Source organism: Strix uralensis, chromosome 19 (assembly GCF_047716275.1).
Source record: "Strix uralensis isolate ZFMK-TIS-50842 chromosome 19, bStrUra1, whole genome shotgun sequence".
Lineage (NCBI taxonomy): Eukaryota > Metazoa > Chordata > Aves > Strigiformes > Strigidae > Strix > Strix uralensis.
In genome coordinates this window covers 15906251-15927960 of record NC_133990.1, presented here as the reverse complement: position 1 = coordinate 15927960, position 21710 = coordinate 15906251, and the positions used below count along the sequence as shown (strand labels likewise).

Genomic DNA, 21710 nt, shown 5'->3' with positions numbered 1-21710 from the left:
AAGATGCCGTCACAAAAGGAGGTTTGGGAACAAGATGAGAGCGAAGGGGCGGCCCCCCCCGGGCGAGGGGCAGTTACCTGCGTCATCTTCTCTCTGTTGGCCTTGGGGTTGAGGGGAGCCTCTGTCAGCAGCACGGGGTGCTCCTCGGGAGCCACGCGCAGCTCGTTGTAGAAGGTGTGGTGCCAGATCTTCTCCATGTCGTCCCAGTTGGTGACGATGCCGTGCTCGATCGGGTACTTCAGGGTGAGGATCCCCCTCTTGCTCTGGGCCTCGTCCCCCACGTAGCTGTCCTTCTGCCCCATGCCCACCATGACACCCTGCGAAGGCCCGAGGCTGAGTCAGCGCCCACCCGGCGGCAGCACCGCCCCGGCCCGCCCTTCCCTCCCCTCCGCCCCCTACCTGGTGCCGGGGGCGACCGACGATAGAAGGAAAAACAGCGCGGGGGGCGTCGTCCCCGGCGAATCCGGCCTTGCACATACCGGAGCCGTTGTCGATGACGAGGGCGGCGATCTCCTCTTCCATGGCGGAGGCTCTGCGGGGGAGGCGGCCGCGGGTCAGCGAACCCCGCCCCGGGAGCCCGCGATGGCGGCGGCCGCGCCCGCCCCGCCCCGGCCCCCCCCCCCCCCCGCCCGGCGCCGTTTGAATCGCCCGCGCGGTGACGTCACGCGCCGCCGCCGCCAATCCCGTGGCGCCGCCCCAGACGCTCCGACGGGCGAGACCATCCGAGCGCAACGCGGGGGGGAAGGTGGTGGGGGGGAGAGAGGGGAGGGGGGGCCGGACCCCCCCACGGGCACAGCCCTCCCCGGCCAGAGCCGGGCCCGCCGCCCCCCTCCCGGGGCTGCAGGGGAAGGGCGGCGGCAGGAGCGCGGGCCCCGCCCCGCGGGCCGCTGCCGGTACCTGTGCGGGGGAGGCTGCTCCGGGCGCTGGGGGGACGCTACCGCCTGGTCCGCTGCCGCCGGCTGAGTGAGACCGTCCCGTTCCCAGCCCCGCGCTTTTATACCCAGGGGGCGACAGCCCCGCCCACCCGGCCGAGAACATCGCCATATATGGAGATCTTTCAGAAACACGCTTTCTCATTGGTTGACGCGCACCCGGCCACGTGGGGTGGCTGCCGGGCTGCCCCCGCCCCGCGGCACCCCGGAACCTGCATGGGGCGAGGGGGGGGGGGGGTGAAGGGGAGTGGGGGGGGGGCAGCGGCGGCGACCCCCGGCCATGGCGGGGTGTGTGTGTGTCCCCCCCTCGCTCCCCCCGGCCGCGCCGCCCAGCACCGGGCACCCCCCCCCCCGCCTTCCTTCCCCGGGGCAGCGCCCGCTTCCCCCCGGTAGCGCGGGGGCCTCGCCGGGCCTGGCCCCGCACCCCGAAGGTGGCACCGGGCCCCCCCCCCCCGGGCAGCACGTGCACAGGCTCGGGCAGCACGTGCCCCCCGCGGGCAGCGTGTGACCCCACCGATGGGGTGCGCACCCCCCCCCAACACCCGCTGCACCGGGCACCCCTCGGGCAGCACCTGCACCCCCCCCCCCCGAGCACCTGCACCCCCCGGGGCTGAGCACCCTCCGCACCCATCACCCGCCGGCGGCGCTGCCCAGCGCTGGGCACCCCCAACCGCACCCCCTGACCCTGGCAGCGCTGCCCCAACCGCCCCCCCACCCTGAGAGCCCCGCACCCCCATAGGTAACACCGCGTATCCTCTGGGTGATGGGGGGGCACCGGCGTGGGCCCCTCCCGGCTGTAAGCACCCCCTGCCAGCACCTATAGGCAGGCCGTGCCCCCAGTGCAGCGCCCCGCACCCTATAGACAGCACCCTGCACCCCACAGCATCCTATAGACAGCACCCTGCATCCTGCAGGCAGCACCCCACAGCATCCTGCAGGCAGCACCCGACATTGTGCAGGCAACACCCCGCACCCTATAGACAGCACCCTGCGCCCCACAGCACCCTGCAAGCAGCATCCCACATCCTATAGACAGCACCCTGCACCCTATAGACAGCACCCTGCACCCTGCAGGCAGCACCCTGCACCCTCTAGACAGCACCCTGCACCCCACAGCACCCTGCAGGCAGCACCCTACATTGTGCAGGCAGCACCCTGCGCCCCGCAGGCAGCTCTGCACCCCAGCAGTGCCGGCCCACCCGCCGCACTGCACAGCCAGCGCCGGGGACCCCAAAAAACTCTCCTCAGCTCCAGCGCTGCTGCGCGCCCGCTGACGGTGCTGACACCCCGCAGACGGTGCTGTGCACCCCACGGGTGACACCCTGCCTGGGGACGGCGTCCCCCATGGGCACCCACCCGGAGCATCTCCCTGGGGAGAAACCCACCAGCCCAGCCAGCACCCCAAAAACTCCAGTGGGCCCCCCCCTCCTTGGTCCCCATCAGCCTGGGGCCCTCCCTGTGTCCGAGCCCCCCTGCGTCATCGGGGGGTGCCACAGACTGTGCCCCCCAAACTGCTGCTGGGTGTCATGGGCATGGCTCCCACCAGCCCATGGTGCTGGGGACCCCCACACTGTGCCGGGGACCCCTGTGCCGTGCCAGGGACCCCCACACCGTGCCAGGGACCCCCACACTGTGCCGGGGACCCCCACACTGTGCCAGGGACCCCTGTGCCATGCCAGGGACCCCCACACTGTGCCGGGGACCCCTGTGCCGTGCCGGGGACCCCCACACCGTGCCAGGGCCCCCTATGCCATGCCAGGGGCCCCTGTGCTGTGCTGGTGACCCCCATCCTGTGCCGGGGACCCCCACACCATGTTGGAGACTCTTGCCCTGTGCTGGAGGTCCCCACACTTTGTCCCCACACTCATGCTGGAGCCCCCCGTGCTATGGAGCCCCACGCCGTGCCGGAGACCCCCACTCTGTGCTGGGGACCCCTGTGCTGTGCCACAGACCCCCACACCGTGCTGGAGACCCTGCGCCGCGCCAGGTAGCCACGCTCCATGTCAGCTAGCCATGCCCTAGGCCGGTGACCCCCGTGCTGCAGCGGTTGGGCGTGTGGAGGTGGCGGGTGCCGGCCTTGGCATCACCCGCGTCCGTGCTGGGAGCGGGTGGCAGCGGAAACTCGCTGTGTCCCGAGGGATTCCCGGTCCCGTCGGGGCTCAGGCCTTGTCCCGGTGCCACCGGCCACCGAGCCTGGACGGGCGGCACGGTGGGGTCTCAGTGGTGCAGCGACAGCAAACTGGGGGTGCTGGGGTGTGGGGCAGGGTGATGCCGGGGCTGGGCGGGTGGCAGAGGGATTAGGGGGGGTCTTGGCACAGCTCGAGGGGTCTCATGTCCCCGTGTCAGCGGCGAAGTGGCCCTGGCCAGTGGCCGAGTGGGCCACGGAGGGCTCGGGGCTGGTGGCCGGGTGGGCGCTGGCACCTCGGGCCGGGGGTCGGGCTCAGGGCGGGCTGTGCAGGTGACAGCCACATCCCGTGACTCCCCATCCCGGGGTGCGGGGACCCGCTGGATCCCCGGTCTGGGCTCCCCGGTGGTGACATCCCCCTGCCCGTGACTCCAGTGTCCGTGTCCCGTCCCCCCCCCATCACGGCGGGGGGGTCCCGGGGCAGGAGGTACCGGGGGACAAATGCGACGCTGCGGGGCGGTGCCGGTGCCGGTCCGGGCTCTTCCTCCTGCCCAAACAAGGCAGCGCCGGTGAGTAAGGGCCGGGCAGGGCCGGGCAGGGCCGGGCAGGGCCCGGGGGGGCCCCCGCGATGCGGGGCGGGCGCAGGCAGCGCGTCCCGGCCGTATTAGGAGCGATCGGGCCGGTGGCAGCGGGACGCCCGGCCCCGACACCGCCCCGCGCCGCCGCGGGGACCTTCGGCCGGGGGAGGAGGAGGAGGAGGAGGAGGAGGAAGAGGAGGAAGAGGAGGAAGGCGTGTCCGTGTCCGTGTCCCGTCCCTCGTCCCCCCCCACCTCCCGCCGCCTGTGCGCAGCCTCCGTCGCCGTGGTGACACGCGGTCGCCGTCCCCTCCCGTCGCCCTGGTGACGGCCGGGTGTTGCCGCGGGAGGGGTGATGGGGGGGTGATGGGGGGGGCACGGCCACCCAGCGCCCCGATCCCCGGACCCTGATCCCCAACCCCATCCCGACCCCCCGCCGACCCCAAAACCCCTGCCCTGACCCCCTGGGCTGGCTGATTCCCCCCCCCCCCCAGGACTGGGACCACACTGGGGGGACTGGGGGCCCCCCCAGACCGGGCAGCCCAGCACCCCCCATCCCTCCCGAGAAGGGTGTTGGATGGAAACCAGGGTGGGGGGCACCCACCCCGTCCCCCTGCCATGCCCAGGCAGGAGGGGCTGTCACGAGTGTGTCAGGTCTCAGCGGCCACCCCACCCCCCCACACACACCCCCCCACTGGGGAGGGGGGCTGGGAGTGGCGTGGGGAGGGGTCCGGCTGTCCCCAAACCAGGGGGGTGCAGGGACAGGCTGTGGCTGTGAGCGCAGGGCCCGGGGGGGGCCCCCCCCGATGGGAACCTGACCCCCCGCTGGGGGGGCTGGGGGGGGGCTGGCCCGTATAAATACAGCTCCCGGCTGCTCTGCCAGGCAGGTGCCAGCGTGCACCCGCCGAGAGCTGGCACTGCCACCCCGCCAGACCCCCGGGGAGCCCACGAACCCCCCCAGCCTCCCCCCCCCTCACTCCCAGCCCCCTGGAGCCACTGCAGGACCCTGACCCACTTACCCCCCCCCCCTCCCCAGCCCGAAAACCGACCCGTATCCGTTTCAGCGGGGCGGCTCGGGTAACGCAGCGGCTGGGGGGGGCCGTGGCACCCCCCTCCCTGGTGTGGTAAGAGAGAGCCCGGCCATGAAAAAGTCATGAGGCAACCAATCCCCGGGACCTATTTTCGGGAACAATAACCGGGCGCTGCGCTGACACCGGAGCCGGGGGGCCGGGGGGAAGGCGGCAGCGGGAGCCATCGCAGCCGGGGCCTCGCTGCGGCCTCGCCGGTGCACGGCCGGGCCCGGGCGCAGGGGCTGGCACGGGGGGTCTGAGCGCTTTGGGGGGGCACAGGAGGTGGCAGGGCCAGGAGTCAGCGTGGCCTGTCCCCGAGGGCTTGCGGTGGCCGAGGCCTGGGGGTCCCTGCGTCTGTGTCTGCCCCAGCTGGGGGGGTCCCAGGTGCCTGGAGGAGTGGGGACTGTCCCCTGCACCCCCCGTTCCCTGCTGTCCCCTGCCAAGGCAGCACTTCCCCACCACTGTCATGAGCTTCAGGCAGTCTCAGCCCTGTGGCGCTGGAGCACCCCACACCCCGGGTGATGGGAGAGGGGGGTCCCAGCTGGGGGTGGGGTGGCCGTGACCCCAATTCATAGCTGTGGGAGGGATTTGGGGCCACAGGACAGATGGAGGCCAAGGGCCCCAAAGCAGGATAAAAGGTTTAAACTAATCAAAATGCCTGGCTAATGGGTAAGGCGCTTAGGGCTGGCCGGGAGGCGGCGCGGCTGGAGGTGACCTGCAGCAGAATCAGAGGGGCCGGTAACCCTAACCCGCCGGGAACGGATACGCCGGCCCGCGCCCGGATCGGGTTCCCACCCAAGTTTTCCACCCGCGGCTCCGCGGTGGGGAACGGGCGAGAGCCGGGAGCGCGGCGACGGACGGTGGCGCGGCCGCGTGCCCCGGGGAGCTGCCGCGGTGTCTCCTCGCCCGGGGTCTTGGTGAAAGCCCCCGCCGCAGGTTACGGCTGCCCCCGTTGCTCGCCGCAATCTGGCTGGACTTTGTAATCCTACCTGCGGCTAATTAACCGCGCTGCGGCCCCCCGGCCCACCCCCGGCACCCCCCCCTGCTGTGCCGCGCCGTGCCCAGCTGTGCCCAACCGCCCCGCCGGGGACCAGTGCGGCAGCGGCGCCGGGGCAGCGCGGACGTCCCCGTGGGCGCAGCCGCCGCGACGCCCGGGTTCGGCAGGGCCGGGGAGCCCCCGCCGGCCCCCCGGGGGCCACCCCGCGCCGGCGGAAGATGCCAACGAATGGGATCCACCAGGTCCTGAAGATCCAGTTTGGGCTGATCAACTGCGAGAGCCGGTACCTGACGGCGGAGAGCTTCGGCTACAAGGTGAACGCCTCGGCGCCCAGCCTGAAGCGCAAACAGATCTGGACGCTGGAGCAGGATGAAGCCGACAGCTCCGTCGTCTTCCTCAAGAGCCACCTGGGCCGGTACCTGGGTGCCGATAAAGACGGGAAGGTGCGGTGCGAGGCCGAGCAGCCGGGCCGGGACGAGCGGTTCAGCATCATCACGCAGTCGGACGGGCGCTGGGCGCTGCAGTCGGCCCCGCACCGGCGTTTCTTCGGCGGGCGGGAGGATCAACTCTCCTGCTTCGCCCCCAGCGTGACGGAGGGCGAGCTCTGGACCGTGCACTTGGCCATGCACCCCCAGGCCAACCTGCTGAGCGTCAGCCGCCGCCGCTACGCCCACCTCAGCGCCCACGAGGATGAAATCGCCACCGACAGCAACCTGCCGTGGGGGGTGGACGCCCTCATCACCCTCTGCTTCCAGGACAAGAAGTACAGCCTGCGCACCGCCGACGAGCGGTACCTGCGCTGCGACGGCACTCTGGTGCCCGAGCCCGGCGCCCGCACCGGCTACACCCTCGAGTTCAAGGCCGGCAAGTTGGCTTTCAAGGACTGCGACGGCAAATATCTGGCGCCCACCGGGCCCACCGGCACCCTCAAATCTGGCCGCAGCTCCAAGCCGGGCAAAGATGAACTCTTCGACTTGGAGGAGAGTCACCCCCAGGTGGTCTTCACAGCGGCCAACGGCAGATACGTCTCCATCCGGCAGGGTAAGGGCTGCCTGCACCCCCCTGCCTGCGCCCCGCTGCCTGCGCCCCCCTGCCTGCACCCTGCTGCCTGCGCTCCACTGCCTGCACCCCCCTGCCTGCACCCTGCTGCCTGCACCCCACTGCCTGCACCCCCACTGCCTGCACCCTGCGCCCCGCTGCCTGCACCCCCTGCCTGTGCCCCCCTGCCTGCACCCCCCTGCCTGCACCCCCCCGCCTGCGGCCCACTGCCTGCACCCTGCTGCCTGCACCCCCTACCTGTGCCCCACTGCCTGCACCCTGCTGCCTGCACCCCCCTGCCTGCGCCCCGCTGCCTGCACCCCCCTGCCTGTGCCCCCCTGCCTGCACCCCGCTGCCTGCCTACCCCAGCTGCCCCAAGGGGATCCCCCCCTGGGCTCGGCTCAGCTGAAAGCACCTGCAGCCGTGGGAGCGCCTCTGGCCCCCCCTGTCATGGGAGGAGACCCTACAATAACAACGAGGGGGAGGCTGTGGCCAGTGGGGCCGGGGTGGGAGCAGTGGGGGGGTGTGGGGCTCTGGGGAAGGTGGACAGGGGGGTGGGGGTGTGTGTGTATACACACGTGTGTGTGTGCAGTGCTCTGTGGGGGTGTGGGGGGTGTGTGCAGGGCTCTAGGAGGGTTTGGGGATGTGTGGGGCTCTGTGGGGGTGCACAGGGGTGTGTGTGTGTGTGCAGGGCTCCATGGGGCTGTAAAGTTGGGGGCATGTGTGTGTGTGTGTATACATGCGGGTGTGTGTGCAGGGCTCTGGGGGGGGGCGCTGTGTGGGGCTCCATGGGTGTGTACAGGGGTATGCGTGTGTGTGTATACGTGTGTGTGTGTGTGCAGGGCTCCTTAGGGGTGTAAAGGCGTGTGTGTGTGTGTATACACGTGTGTGTGTGTGTGTGCAGGGCTCTGGGGGGGGGTGTGTGTAGGGCTCCGTGGGTGTGTAAAGGGGCGTGTATGTGCGTGGGGCTCCGTGGGGGTGTGTGTGGGGGTGTGCAGGGCTGTGTGTGTGTGTGTGGGGGGCTTCGTGGGTGTGTAAAGGGGCGTGTGTGTGTGGGGGGTGTGTGTGTACGTGTTCAGGGCCCTGTGGGGGTGTGCAGGGGTGTGTGTGTGTGTACACACGGGTGTGCACAGGGCTGCAGGCGGTGCCATTCGAGCACAGACAGTTGTGCCAGGACAGTGCCATGCACACACGGCCACACGTGTGCAAGCTCCTCCCAGCACAGCCTGTGCACACACGTGTGAGTGTGCACACGTGTGTGTGAGCTCCGTGCAGCCGTAGGGGTACGTTGGAGGGGTCTGTGTGTGTGTGTTGCACCCTCAGCCACGCGTGGGCCCTCCCCCGGCCCGCGGCTGAGCCTGGCAGCTCAGCACAGGCAGCTGCAGGCAGGAGGCGCTGGGGCAGAGCCCTGCCTGCGCCAGAGCCACGCGTGGGCCCGGGGGCGGCACCTCCAGAGCCCCAACGGGGGGTCCCCACTCCCCGAGGGCCACCCTCCGCGTCCCCACCAGGCCGAGCAGCTCAGGGCCGGGTGACGGCCGCGCTATAAATAAGGGGTTTGTGCACAGCGGCCGCAATCTGATTACGCACCCAATTAGGACGTCGCTGGCAGGAGGATTTACCGGGGAGAGCCGGGGGGAAGCGCGACCCGCGGCTCATCGGCGCACGTGGCCGGCGCCACCGGCCGCTCCCACAGGTGTCAACGTCTCGGCGAACCAGGACGAGGAGCTGAACCACGAGACCTTCCAGCTGCAGATCGACCGCGACACCAACAAGTGCAGCCTCCACACCAACACCGGCAGCTACTGGACCCTCGTGGCCCACGGGGGCATCCAGGCCGTGGCCACCGAAGTGTGAGTGGGGCCGTGCTGCGGCGTGGCGGGGGGCGGGTTTAGAGGGGGACACGCACACACACACACGTCGTGGCTCACGGTTTCCCTCCGCCGCCAGCGCTGCCAACACCATGTTTGACATCGAGTGGCGCGGGCGACGGGTGGCCCTGCGGGCCAGCAACGGCCGCTACGTCTGCACCAAGAAGAACGGGCAGCTGGCGGCCGTCAGCGACGCCGTGGGTAAGTGCCGGGGGTGAGCAGGGGGTCCCCGCTGTCGTCCCCTCGCACCCCGGGGCGCTCAGGGCTGGGATCCCGCGCAGGGGAGGATGAGGAGTTCACTCTGAAGCTGATCAACCGCCCGATGCTGGTGCTGCGGGGCGAGCACGGCTTCGTCTGCTACCACCGCGGCTCCAACCTGCTCGACTCCAACCGCTCCGTCTACGACGTCTTCCACATCAGCTTCAGCGACGGCGCATACCAGATCCAAGGTGGGCAACGGGATGGGGCGGGGGGGCTACCGGTGTTTTGGGGGCTCGGCTAGACCCAGCTGATGGCCCCCGCGGCCTCTCCACAGGCCAAGGGGGCAAGTTTTGGTACGTGGCGAGCAGCGGGTCGGTGTGCAGTGACGGGGACCTCTCCGAGGATTTTTTCTTTGAGTTCCGGGAGCGGGGCCGCGTGGCCATCAAAGGGAAGAACGGCCGGTACCTGCGCGGGGACCCGGCGGGCACCCTGCGTGCCGACAGCGAGTCCGTGCTGCGGGCCACGCTCTGGGAGTACTGACCCGCCTGGCACCGCCCCCCCCCCCCGGTCTCCCCCAGCCCCCCCAGCTCTCAGGCTGGCTGCGGGCACGAGCTGGGCCCCGGGTGGAGGATGGCGGCGGAGCCGGTGGTGGCACTTGTGTCCCCAACCTCCCCCCCTCGACTCACGGCATTAAAGTCAGTCTGGATGACGCCGCGTTCTCCTTCCCCTTCCGCTGCACCCAGCGACCCCCAAACCCCCCCCCCCAAATCGGGAAGGGGCTGATCCTGGCAATTCGGGGGGGTGGGGGACCCCCAGGAGTGCCGGAGAGGACAGGGGTTCGGTAAAACCAACCAGCTGCGGGCAGGACACCGGGGGGCTGCGCTGCCCAGGGACCCTCTGCCAGGCTGGGGGAGCAGGGGGGGGGGCTACTGGAAGAGGCGGCGGGGGGCACCCTGACGGTGGCAGCCCCACGGGGAGATGGAAAGGAAGAAGAGACGGGCACTCGCTGAGCGGCACGATCCTTTTCATGGCAGACGACAGATTTACAGAGACCGGAGCGGTGCAGGGAAGGGCTGGGCCAAACCACGCTGCACCGCCACAGAAATACAAGATCATTTATAGAAACAATGGGGGGGGGAGCGGAAAAACCCCCTCCCCTGCCCAGCAGAAAATGGGGCTCCCCCGGGGCGGGCGCCCGCTGGGCACCCTGGCACAGCACCCTGTTTGTCCTGATCCTGAAAGGCAAGGCGGCACGGGGGGGGGGCAGGGGGGGGCACAGCCCGCAGCCGGCACGGCGTGGCCGGCACTAAACTACCACGGCTAGAACGATCCACAAGACAGCAACGGCCCCCGAGGGTGGGGGGCTGCCCGCCGGCATGGCCGGGCTTGGGAAGGGGGGGTGGGGGGTGGGGTGTGTGAGTGGGGGAGCGGCAGGGCCGAGCCGGGCCAGCCCAGAAGCCCCCGCTCTGCCGCCGGACCCTCCGGTGCTGCCGACAACACAACCACAAAACACACACACACGCACACACACACGTGTCCCCTCCCCTGTCCCCTCCTCAAGCCAGACCACCACCGCGGCCTCCCTGCCCTCGCCGCTGGGCCCGCTCCTCCCGCAGCAGGGTTGAAACTGGGGTGGGGGGGGGATGGGGGGGAGTCCTCTCTCCTCGCCGCTAGCCCAGTGGGCACCCACCCCGGCCAGCGGGGCTCGGGGCCCCCGGGGCGCACTGGCCGCCCCCCCACCCCGTTCCTTGCTCACAGGAGGACGAGGCTGGGGTTGCGCAGCTGCCGGTAGATGTTGAGGAGTTTCTCTGCCGTGGCAGCTCCCTCCTCGCCGAGGGGCGGCCGGTCGCGGAGGGTCCGCGCTTCCTTCAGCAGCATCTGGGTGAGAAAGACGGAGTTTGAGATGCGCGTGTGGGAGGGTCCTCAGTGGGGTGAACCCCCCTTTCTGTGGGGGCCCAGCACCCCACGGGCTCGCGGCTCACCTCGTGGTTGGCCTGGATCTGGCGCAGGTACTGCATGCGGAGGTCGGGGGGCCCCGAGCCCTGCGCCGCTTGTTCCAGCACCAGCGTCTGTGGGGAGCGGAAAACTCTGCCGGGACGAGCCTCCCCCCCCCCCCAGCCCCGCGGAGCCCCCCACTGTGGCGCCGGCCGCGAGCCAGGCCTCTCCCCAAGCCAGGCACCACGTTTGCTGGTGTCAAAGCACCTCCGGGAAGGCTGGCTCCCCACCCTGCACCGTGTAGCTGCCAAAGGGACCAGGGTCCTGTTCCCGGGGCAGATGACAAGTACCTCACAGAATCCCAGAATCATCTGGGTTGGAAAAGCCCTTGAAGCTCCTCCAGTCCAACCATTCACCTCACCCTGACCGTTCCCAACTCCACCAGATCCCTCAGCGCTGGGTCAACCCGACTCTTCAACCCCTCCAGGGATGGGGACTCCCCCCCTGCCCTGGGCAGCCCATTCCAACGCCCAACAGCCCCTTCTGCAAAGAAATCCTTCCTAAGAGCCAGTCTAAAACTCCCGGGGCTCCATGGCCCAAATGCCCAGAGCCAAGGCCGGAGCTTGCAAAGGGCCTGTGGCCCGGTGGCCCAGCTGTGCTGGAGGCTGGGCTGTTTGCCACACGGTGGTGCCAGAGAAACCCTCCCGGAGCACCCAGAGGCTTTAGCCCAGGGGGGTTTTGGCTTGTTTTGGGGTTGTGGGGGCCTGCGGCACAGCCCCCCCCCGAGCGTACCTGGATGCGCCGGATGACGGCGTGGTGCGTCCTGCACACGTCAGCCAGGGACGGGCTCTCCATCAGGATCTCCACGGCCTGGATGGGGCCCGCGGGGCTGAGGTCACTCATGGCCACCTGCAACAGCGAGCAGAGCCACGCTGCCACCAGCGCTGGGCCGGGGAGGGGGCCAGGGTGGCCCCACGACCCCTCCCCACGGGCACAGGGCTCCCCAAAATGCTCTAGTCCCCCATTCCTACTCCCTGCACAACCCCCCACAACCCATTTCCTCGCCAGCCTGGTACGGGCAAGCACAGCAGAGGCGCTGCTAGCCCAGTTGGGCGCATCAGAGCCCTTGTCCAGCCCCGCTGAGGGGCATTTGCCCCCAGCGGCCATCGGGCCCCCAGGTGAGCCCTCGCCTGCTCCTTTAGCCGTGGCCACCAGAGCTGAAGCCCGTTCCCCAACGAGCCTCGGGCTGCCACCCCAGCAGATTGAACCCGGCAGGCTTAGCCCCGAGCAGAATTAACAGCGTCACTAATCGCATCGGCACGATTTGAGCTCTCAAGCGTGAGCCAACCTGCGCCAGGTCCCTGCCCGCGTGCAGGCAGCCGGGCCCCTCGCTGCGGTGCGAGAGCTGGGCAGCAATTGGTATTTTTTCCTTTGTGCTCAGAGGGGGATTTTCACATTAAAGGGGGACGAGCCGCAGCAAATCAGATTTACACCCCGAATCTAGCCACGTTTTCCCCTTGCTTCGCGGAGCCGGCAAAGCGCAGCCAGGCAAAGCAGAAGGGAAAGCTCTTTTCTTCCTGCAGCCAAGGCGAGTGTCCGAGGCTACCGTGTCTCAGCGGGGCTGGGTGAGCTGGCCAGGAGCAGTAGCCACACAGCTCCAGTGGAAAAGCAGCGGCAAAGGGGCCCGTAAAGATCCTGCAGGCCAGCGAAGGGATGTTGGGAGGGGAGGGGGCATCTGGCAAGGGAGGGGGGCACAGATGGGCCTGGAGAGGGAGGCAAGCGGCCGCAGCCTTTGGGAAGTCCTGGGTTGGGAGAAAGGGGGACCAGCAGCACAGCCCGTCCAGCCCAGCACACAAGCCCCAGCCCCGCAGCAGAGTAGCCAAAAGGCTCCCAGGTGGCCCCTGGGGTCAGCACGGCAAGGCCAGACATCACCCAGCTCCCCGGCATGAGCGAACGGAGCCGGTTTCGTGGGACGGGGGGTTTCTCTGCAGGGCTAACCCATTCCTTGCCTCTCGGACAAGCAGCTGCACCTCGCCTCCGTCCGGCGCCGCGCCGCGCACCGACGCCACCTCCCCGCCGCTCAGCGCCTCGGCCCCGGCGTTCTCAGCCAGCAGCCAGCGCAGCGTGGCACAGCTCAGCGGGACATCTGGGGACGAAAGGAGGGGGAAAAAAAAAGGCAGAATTTGTTACAGCCGCAGAATTGCCCTCCCCTGCGGCTCAGGCCGGAGCGATGCAAGGTCAGGGCCGAGGCGGGGGCCATTTCTCTCCCCACTGAGACAAACTGAGCTCGGTCACGCAACTGCCATCGCGTCCAGGTGCCAGCCCAGGGGCTGAGGTGCCTGCGCGGGGTCACGCAGCCCTCTGGGCCCAAGGAAGGGGCTGGTGACTCCCCCAGCCTGCACGCACGGGCTGTGACGGGGCCACTCCGGCCTCTCCTGGGGTGGCCACAAGCCGGGACGCAAACGCCTCCACCCAAGGAGATGTCCCAGGAGCCCCCGGGATGCTCCTTCACCCGGGACCCACCTGAGCCAGAGGTTTTCAGCGCGTTTTTCAGCAGCTCTGAGGACACCCTGATGGACGCTGCCGAGGGGGGCAGGTTTTCCTCTCCCGGGGCGGGCGGCAGCTCATCGGCTTTCACCCCCTCGGGCTCAGTCTGCTCCCGGGAGACTTTGAGAAAGGTCTCCACAGGGTCTGGGGGGGCAGGGGGGGCAGCTGTCGGCGGGGAAGCATCCGGCCCGGGGGGGCTGCTCTCAAAACGGAGGCACTGGAGCATGTCAATGGTGCATTCGCTGAGGGGCAGGCAGATCCCCTCTCTGTCCGGGGAGAGGATGGGCGAGTCGTCGGGCAGGAGGTCGTCCAGGGCCTCGGAGGAGTCGGAGCCACTGCCCAAAATATCCCGTAAACTGTAGTAGAGGGCACAGGAGATGGTCAGAGGCAGGTCCAGCTTGGTGTCCGCGGCAGAGCCGAGGGGCAGCGTCAGCTCCCTCTTGTTCCCAGGGAGGAGCTGGTCGATGGGGAAGGTGAAGGTGGTGGCCGAATCCACAGATTCCTCCTCTAAGGCACAGGGGCTGGCCAGGAGCTGGACACAGAGGGTCCAGCCCTCCTCCAGGCTGTACTCGCTGCAGTTCTCCAGCAGACAGGAGATGGTGACGGTATCTTGGAGCAGGAGGCAGCTCCAGTTGGCAGTGACAGTGCAAGCAATGGGCTTCTGGCCTTCTTGGCTGGACAGCAAAGCCGCGCTCACGTTCATCACCTGGTTCAGGCTGGCCAGGGCTCGGTTCTTCTGGTCCACCGCCTTCTTCAGGAAGGAAACCCTGCAAGGACAACACGTTGGTGCTGAAATAGCAGGAAGGAGGGCGGCCGGGACGCTGGGTCAGCCACAGGAGCGTGGCAGAGGCCGGTGCCAAAGGCTGCTGCCCAAAGGGCACTGGGCCGCCGCCGCAGCCGAGCCGAGCAGCCCCTGGCAGGAACCCAGCGCCCTGAGCCGCCCCGGGAACTCGCCAGCTCCTTCACGGAGCCGGGATCCATCCACGCTGCTCTGCCTGTGACCCCCCATCAGCTGAGCTGACCCCAAGGAGCGGCTCCGGCCACCCAGACCCCGGGAATCCCCCTGCGAAAGGAGATTTGGGAGACACACACCCCACACTCCCCCCACCCCACGTGCAGACAGACGGCCGCAGGCACGTGCCTGCCCTGCCTGTTCCCGCTGCCTTGGCAAGCACGCCGGGGCGTCTGGGAGCGCCTGGCACCCTGCCTCTCCCACCTTCTGCCGCCGAGGCTGTAAACACCAGCCCGCCCACAGCGCCGGAGCTGGCTGCGCCCCGGGGAGGGGGACAGGCAGGGGTGGGGGCTGCCCATAAATATTCTCTTTATCCCATCGAGGTCAGGGGGGTGGGATTCCCACACTCCAGAAAGGTCAATGTTGGAGCGGTGGGTGCTCTGGATGCAGAGAAACGCAGCTCGGTGCCTGTGAAGCTGGCAGAGGAAGAGCACGAGGGCCGAGCAGCCCTGCCTGTACCTCTCCGAGGTGTTGCCTATCCCGGACAGCAGCTCCTTAATCCTCCGGCCAGCCTCGGCAGGCGTCAGCTCCACGTCAGGGTCTTCGGGGCTGCATAAGCCGCAGGTCATGAGGCGGCCTTTGGCGGACAAGGCCAGCAGCTCTGATTCACCTGCGGGCAGAGATGAGGGCAGGTCAGGCAACGAGGGGAGGTGTTGAGGTGGGGGGGGGCTGGGAAGGCAGCTGGAGCTTCCCTGATGGCTGCGGCGGGTGGATGCAGGGGGATGGGGGAGCACAGGATGGCACTGCCTGCCGCAGGACAGCGGGATGGCCTCCGTCTGTGGAGGGGTGCGACGGAGACAGGACACGGACCACGACAGCACGTCCACCTCGCGCGCAGCTCCCCGAGAAGGGCACCGCCACCCCCCCGCCTCATGCCTGGCCTGTCCCCGCGGGCTCCTGACAGCCCCGCCGCCCCAGCCATGCTTCCCGGAGCTGGCCACCCCCAAGCCAAGGCCAGGAGCAGCTGGGGGAGGCACCGAGGCAGGGGGCTGCAGTGCCCTGGGGGTGCCATGCAGGGTCCCTGGCAGCGAGACGCATGCAGCGAGCGGGGCCGGGTGCAGGCAGGGCTGCCTGCTCTGCTGGGTGCCCCAGGAGCATCTCCTCGCTCGCCTGCCTGTTCCAGCCCCGTGCAATGGGCTCAGCTACGGCTACAAAATGCTTTTCCACACACCCCCCTCCACCCTGTCTTGGCACTCTGCTCCATTCCTCCGCTCCGGAGGGCGAGCGCTGGCTGCGGCGGGGACACACGTAATTAGTTGCGGGGCTGCGAGCGCAGCGCGTGCAGGCTCCGAGCGGCTGCGCGGAAGTCCCCAGTCCAGACCCAAAACCTCCCCTTTTTGGGGGTGAGTCTCATCCCCGGTCGCTCGGGGCTCCCCGCCGGCTGTCCTCCCCCCGGTGCGAGCATCCCGGGGGGGAACCAGCCGCCTCCTGCGCTGCCGCTGAGCGGAGAGGAACCGCGGGACGGGCGGGGAAGAGCCGGAGCTGCCAGCACGCCTCGCGTTCAGCCCGAGTCGGCATGCTCGACAGAAACGACTTACAAAAACGAGGGGAGTCAACAAGAACGGATGGAGGATGGAGCCCAATCTGGACCGTAAGGAGGGGTGGAGACGTACGGGCCGGAATAGGCAGCTATCCTGCCCCGCTCCACCCCAAGACCCAGCGCACGCCCCGCTGCCGGCAGTACCTTCTGACGCCCGAGAAGACAAGGAAAGAGCCACAACGCTACAGATACTTAAACTGGCCGGAGACAGGACGGGAGGCAGGACGCCAGCGCAGCTCTCCGCGTCCTCGGGGTCGGAGGAATCGCCGACCCAGTCCAGGTCGACGGCGGAGATGTCCGAGTGCGTGCTGTAATACATCCGGCTGCCGCTGCCGCAGGCGGCGCAGAGAATGGGCCCACGTAAGTAGTATTCCCTGAGCTCCGGCACCGTCGCCTCCTCCCTCTGATCTGCCTTGACGGCCACCATCTTCCCGTAGTGGCCCACGGCCACCACGCAGTCACAGCCAGCGTCTCCGAAGAGCTGGTCATCCTCGGCATCGTCCGCTGCCCTCCGCTCCGTTCTCAAGGCCCCGATGAAGACGATGGGTTCTTCCAAATGATGAAGGATCTTCACGGGGGGGTCTTGGTTTGAAACGTCATGGCAGCCGTCGACAGCCGGCGAAGAGCTGAGGGCCTTCAGCGGCACGGAGCAGAGCTGTCCATCCGGGAAGCCGCAGAGGATCATTGGAGACTCCAGCATGGCAGCGTCGATCCCGAAGAGCAGGCTGAAGAGGGGCTCTTCCAGCACGAAGCCCCCCGAGCACCACAGCCCCTCCCCGGATCCCACGGTGCCTGGGGAGGACGCGCAGCACAGGACGGGCAGGAAGCGGGAGGGGGGAGCGTCCCCCTCATCCCCTGGCGGGGGGCCGGGGCAGAAGCCCACCTCGCTGACCTGCCGGTATGGGGGATTCTCCTGCTCGGGGTGGGGAAGCTCGTGCAGTTTCATCCACCATTTGCCGTGAGCCTGGGACAAGGTGATGACAAAGTTGTTGAGCAGAGTGAACATGCACAGGCTGGAGTCTGGGAAGATGCAGGCGTCCGAGTCCACAGGGAAGACGCCGGAAGGGCAATTGCTTTCTTGGCCGTCGCCATCCGTCTGCTCCATTAACCTTCAAGCAAAGAGGGAAGAGCTCTCAGCCAAGCCGTGGGGCGAAGCCAGCACTTCCCTTGGCTGCCTCTCACCCTGGCCCTCAGAAAGAAGCTCCCCGCAGCACAGCTTTTAGCATCTGCTGCGAGAGCAGCGACCCGGAGAGAGCCAGAGCTTCCGCCCGCCGAACGCTCCCCGTGCCTGCGCGAGGACGGGCAGGGAGAGGGCAGCGGTGGAAACCCCAACACGTCACCCCGGCCCGTGAGAAGCAGCCCCAGGGCTCCAGGGCGAACGGCACAGGGCTGGCTTGTGCACCCCGGGGGTGGCAACCGGCTCACCTGCTCTGCTGGTCCAGGGAGACGCAGTAAATGCCGCTCAGGGCACAGAGGATGTAGAGCTGCCGGGGCTGGGGCAGCAGCTCCACGTGCCACACCTGGTCGGGGCAGCGGTACACGGCCTGCGTGGAAAAGCAGAAAGAAATGTCACCCAGAGGGACGGCGGGGACAGGGCTGCAGGGCGAGGGAGCCTCGGGGCCCACGCTGCCAGGGCAGGCAGAGCCCTGCTCGCCTGCGCGGGGTAAAGAAATAAACCACTCGCTGGGCAACCCCAACTGTGAATTAAAGGGGTTATTTCCTGCAAACGCAGATTCTAAGGAGTCTCCAGGAATAAATCTGGGCAGGACCCAGCTGGGCTTTCCTAGGCGGGGGGCAGGCGCCCTCGGCGAAGAGCGGCAGGGGGTCGGGAGAAGGGCTGCGGGGAGGGAGGCAGCCCGTCACTCACGCTCCCCGAGGGGAAGGCAAACAGCGATCAGAAAGCCGGTACGTGCTCTACTTTCCTGAGAAGGAGCGCAGTGTAGGAGGCAAATCCTGATATTACAGCGATGGCTTTCTTAGAAATGATAATAAGAACAAATTAAAAAAAGAAGCCGTGTATAACTCAACACGACGACTGCTGTTAGTCACAGCAAAGACAATAGCGAAACCCTTTGTAGGTGAGAAATCAAAGGGACGTCACTTCGCTCAGGGAGGGAAAAAACCTTTTCTAGTTTAATTAAATGTTTGTCTCGCAAGTTGAGGAGAGGGGCCAGACGGCAGCACCCCCCCTGCTCCCAGAGGGGGCCTTGGAGCTGGTTAAGGGGGTCTGGAGCTGCTCGTGAAGTTTGTTTGTGGATGGGGGGACCCCGATGGAGGGACCCCAGGAAGGAGTTTGGCCCCAGACTGCGAGACTGATGTCCCTGACACCATCACCCTGTCCCGGGCCACCAGCCCTAGTGGCCACCAGCCCCAGAGCACCCTCCCAGCCCGGGGGATGCGGGGTGAAGGCCCCCGCCCCGCCAGGCCGCTCACCTTCAGCACCTTTCCCTCCTGGTCGTAGACGTAGACGAACTCGCTGCCGTTGGAGAGGTAGATCTCGTTCTCGTGGCACAGCACCCGGGGCTTGCCCGCCACCAGCCCCCCCACCGGGCAGCAGAAGCCGGCCAGGTAATCCACCCTGTGGCCCACGTGCGCCATGGTGCCGGGGAGGGCGCGGTGCCAGCCTGGGGGTGCGGGGACGGGGGTCAGCGCTGGGGGGGGGGGGGAGGAGGGCACCCCCGCATCAAAGACCACCGAGGGGGAAGGGGACGGGACCCCTCTGCGAGCACGCCGGGTGCAGGTTGAGCCCGGGCCCCTCTCCCCCCATCTCCAGGGCACTGACAGCCCCAGGCGCGGTGTGACACAGCCCCCCCTCTTCACCCCTGCCTGAGCCCCACAGCCCCCCAGACTGCAGGGCCAGCCCCATGCCCCCCCATACTGCTAGCCTAGACCCCCAGCCGCCCCCCCATCCCCCGCAAACATCAACCCCAGCCCCCCAACCCCCCATTCCCCACCTCAGCCCCCAGCCCCACCCCACAGGCCCAGCCCCCCCAGGCTGACCCCCCCAAACTCCCCCCTCAGCCCCCCATCCCGCCCCCCCAGCTCCGTCCGCCCCGCTCTCACAGCCTCGCTGACCCCCGTCCCACACCTCACCCTCGCCCCCCCCCTCCCCCAAGCCCCCCGTTGCCTCCCGGTGGGGCTGCGGGTACCGGGCGGGGGGCGCGGGCGGCTCCGCTTTACGGCTGCGCGGCGGCCGCCGCAATGGGCGGGGAGTTTGCGACAGGCCGTAAAGCCGCGATGGGCGGGCCTAGGCCGGCACCCCCCGGGGTCGGTACCGGGACGGATTGGGGGGGGGCGGGGTAAAGCTCCTCCCGGGGGTGCTGGGACCCGCCGTGGCGGGGGCGCAGAGAGGAGCGAGGCGATACTGGCGGCAGCGGCTTTATTAAAGGCGAGGGGGGGGCCGGGTTGGGCCCCCCGGGGGCAGAGGCCTGACCCTGCCCCATGGCCGCCTCCCCCCCACCCTGTGTCCCGTGAGGGGGGGGCACGACCCGGCCGCTGGGATGGACCCCCCATTCCCCAGCTTGGCTGAGGCTTCTCAAGCTGCTGCTGGGGTGGCTACTGGGGGGGGTCGGGGGGCCTGCGGGCGGGCTGGGGGAGCCCCCGGCGGCGCGGGGGGGCTCCGGGGCCGCGGGCCCGGCTCAGCTGGTCCACGAAGGCCTCCACCTCGGCGAAGCGTGCCGACAGCCGCCCCAGCTGCTCCTTCAGGGCGCTGAAATCCCGGTACAGATCGTCCAGAGCCCCCGACAGCGACCGGATCCTGCGTGGGGGAGAGGGGTGAGGGCGCAGGCACCCCCCCACCCCCCAACAACGGGCCCGGCCTCTCCATCCCCGCGGCCGCCTCACCTCCCGTAGTCGGGCAGCACGGTCTGGTGGTCGAAGAGCAGCAGGTTCCTCATCTGGGAGGTGATGGCGAACTTCCAGTTGTCCAAGACCAGCGTCAGGTTGGCGCAGCCCTTCCCCGGGGCCGTCTGGGCTGCGGGGACCGGAGGGGACAGGCTGGCCGGGGCAGGACCCCCACCCTGGCACCCCGCACCAGCCCCACACGCGTGCGGGCAGCTGCCTGCCGTCAGGCAGGGATGCTGTGACCCTGCCTGTACAGTCCCGCGCGGCGGCGGGGGGGGGAGTTACCGTCTGCTCCCTTGTCCCACGCCGCCAGCCGCCGCTTCGACTTGGCGGCAGAGCCCAGAGCCGCGAGGAGCAGGAGCGGGAGAAGACGCGACATGGCGCTGCCAAGGGGAGAAGGCGGTGAGAAAGGCCGCGGGGGAGCCGCGGGGACGGGGACCCCCAGCCTGGGTGGTGGCCGCGGGGTGTCGTGTCCCCGAGGGCCGGGCTGGGCACGTGGGACTCGGTGCTGTCGGAGCCTTTTCTCCCCCCCTCGTACCCGCGCCGGGACGAGGCAGCCGCTCGCCGGGCTCGGCTCCCCCGGCTCTGGCTCGGCGGCGGTTCCTGCCGTCCCTTTTGAAGGCGCTGGGCTGGCGCGGGGCCCGGCCGCACGCGGCTCTGGCGCTGATTGCAAACAGACCGCGCGGCCGCCGCAGAGCCGCGGGCAGGGGCCAGGGCGTCGAGTGCCCGGTGCTGGGGTGCAGCGTGTGTCCCGTCCCCCCCCCCCGCCCCAGTCCCGCTGGGAGAACGGAATGTCCCAGCCCCCTCCCCCGGGACGCGTACAGAGCGCAGGAGACGTGGGCGCTGGCTCCTCGTTTCAGGGTGCTTTTATTCAACGTTACTCGCAGACCCTGCACCCGGGTCAGTCCAGTCCAGGCACCGCACACCGCTGCAACCCCAAACACCAACAAACCGAGGGGAAAAGCAAACCGCAGCCCGCGAGCCCTGCGCCAGGGCCGGATGGCTGCTCCGCTAACTCCGGAGCCCGAGCAGGGGGGTGCCGGGGTCCCTGTCCTGCTGGAAATGGCAGAGACAACGCTGTCCTGGCGCAGGACGGGGCCTCCCACCTCCCTCCTATGAGGAGGGCACGGAGCCGGGCTGGAACCGGTGCCCCGGGGATTTAATGGAGGCCTGAACCTGCAGCACAGGGGCAGGGGGGCTCCAGGCCGGGGCAGGGGCCCTGTGAGTGGAGAGCTGAGCCCCCGGGGCACCGGCAGCACCCGCCTGCCCCCTCCCCAGCCCCAGAAGCGCCTGGCACGGGGCAGCCTGGCATGGGGCAGCCCCCAGCCAGGGTTCAAAGGGGAGAGCGAGCAGCAAGAGTGCGGCCCGACCCCTCCCCTCCGGCCCTGCACCGGGGAGGACGCGGGCAGGGGGTGGGGGGGAAGGTGCCAGCTGCGGGGGCCGGCTCCTCGCCGAGCCCCGGCACACCGCAGCGGAGTTCCACGGTTCCCCCCATGTGGCCTCGCTCCGAAAAGGGGCCGAGCTGCTGCCCAAGGAGCCAAATCGCTCTCTGCAGGGTGACACGGCCCTCAGCGTTGGGGGCACGGAGGGGGGACAACCCCTCCCGCAGCACCCCCCAGGTTGTGCCCAGCCAGCAGCCGCGCACACGCCAGCCCCGGCGCGCGAGAGGGAGCGAGCGCGGCTCGGTGCCAAGCCAAGAGCTGGCACATGCCCACCCCTCGCCTGGTGCCAAGGAGCTGGGGAGGGGGGGCGTTGCCCGTCCTGCTGCGGGAGCGGTGCCAGCACACGGGGCCCAGCCTGGCAGAGCTGCTGGTTGGCCCAGCGCTGGTAACGGGCCCGTTCACCGTGGAAGCTGTCGGTACCCGGGAACCCAGCGACCTGGGCGGGCAGGGAAAGGGGAGCAAAGCTGCTGGGGGGGGGATGCCAAAGCCTCCCCTACGCTGCGAGGCTGCTTTGGGCTGGCAAGCGGGCAAGGAGGGAACCCTGGGTGGCCACAGGCCCCGCCCCCCCCGAGCCCCCAGCAGGCT

At 69.3% G+C, this 21710-nt stretch overlaps 3 protein-coding genes across 5 annotated transcripts in view; 1 reads left to right on the top strand and 2 right to left on the bottom strand.

Moving 5' to 3' along the window:
- The window catches only part of ACTG1 (actin gamma 1), a 3192-nt gene extending 2157 nt beyond the window's left edge, over positions 1–1035 (bottom strand). The window contains exons 1-3 of one of the 2 annotated variants that reach the window (XM_074888853.1): positions 898–1035; positions 400–532; positions 78–317 (exon numbers count right to left, since the gene is read on the bottom strand). In XM_074888853.1, the coding sequence (XP_074744954.1) occupies positions 78–317; positions 400–522 (363 nt within the window). In that variant the 5' untranslated portion in view covers positions 523–532; positions 898–1035. Of the gene's footprint in view, positions 1–77; positions 318–399; positions 533–897 lie in introns of those variants that run through there. The other variant, XM_074888854.1, reaches the window with a different exon arrangement.
- A 4406-nt stretch (positions 1036–5441) lies between these two features.
- On the top strand, positions 5442–9515 carry FSCN2 (fascin actin-bundling protein 2, retinal). Its single transcript, XM_074889423.1, has 5 exons — positions 5442–6740; positions 8431–8587; positions 8685–8806; positions 8887–9054; positions 9141–9515. Exons 1-5 carry the CDS (start codon positions 5918–5920, stop codon positions 9344–9346), a joined length of 1476 nt encoding a protein of 491 aa, XP_074745524.1. The 5' UTR covers positions 5442–5917; the 3' UTR covers positions 9347–9515.
- Positions 9516–9813: 298 nt separating this feature from the next.
- On the bottom strand, positions 9814–19043 carry FAAP100 (FA core complex associated protein 100). 2 transcript variants are annotated; one of them, XM_074889205.1, is made up of 10 exons: positions 18990–19043; positions 18274–18464; positions 17266–17384; positions 15985–16949; positions 14760–14910; positions 13265–14055; positions 12751–12887; positions 11534–11650; positions 10789–10875; positions 9814–10684 (listed from the first exon to the last, which is right to left on the bottom strand). In XM_074889205.1, exons 2-10 carry the CDS (start codon positions 18436–18438, stop codon positions 10559–10561), a joined length of 2658 nt encoding a protein of 885 aa, XP_074745306.1. In that variant the 5' UTR covers positions 18439–18464; positions 18990–19043; the 3' UTR covers positions 9814–10558. The 2 variants fall into 2 exon arrangements, 1 of the variants encoding a protein (XP_074745306.1); XR_012631555.1 differs by having other exon boundaries at positions 10599–10684; positions 12740–12887.
- Positions 19044–21710: the final 2667 nt, after the last annotated feature.

Excerpts from the sequence above, each read along its gene's own strand:
- FSCN2 (XM_074889423.1), top strand. The coding sequence starts at position 5,918 with ATGCCAACGAATGGGATCCACCAGGTCCTGAAGATCCAGTTTGGGCTG. Across the intron at positions 8,588-8,684 it reads CAGGCCGTGGCCACCGAAGT|CGCTGCCAACACCATGTTTG; the intron begins GTGAGTGGGGCC and ends CTCCGCCGCCAG. Across the intron at positions 8,807-8,886 it reads GGCCGTCAGCGACGCCGTGG|GGGAGGATGAGGAGTTCACT; the intron begins GTAAGTGCCGGG and ends GATCCCGCGCAG.
- FAAP100 (XM_074889205.1), bottom strand. The coding sequence starts at position 18,438 with ATGGCGCACGTGGGCCACAGGGTGGATTACCTGGCCGGCTTCTGCTGC. Across the intron at positions 14,911-15,984 it reads GTCTTCTCGGGCGTCAGAAG|GTGAATCAGAGCTGCTGGCC; the intron begins GTACTGCCGGCA and ends CTCTGCCCGCAG. Across the intron at positions 12,888-13,264 it reads GCTGAAAACCTCTGGCTCAG|ATGTCCCGCTGAGCTGTGCC; the intron begins GTGGGTCCCGGG and ends TTTCGTCCCCAG.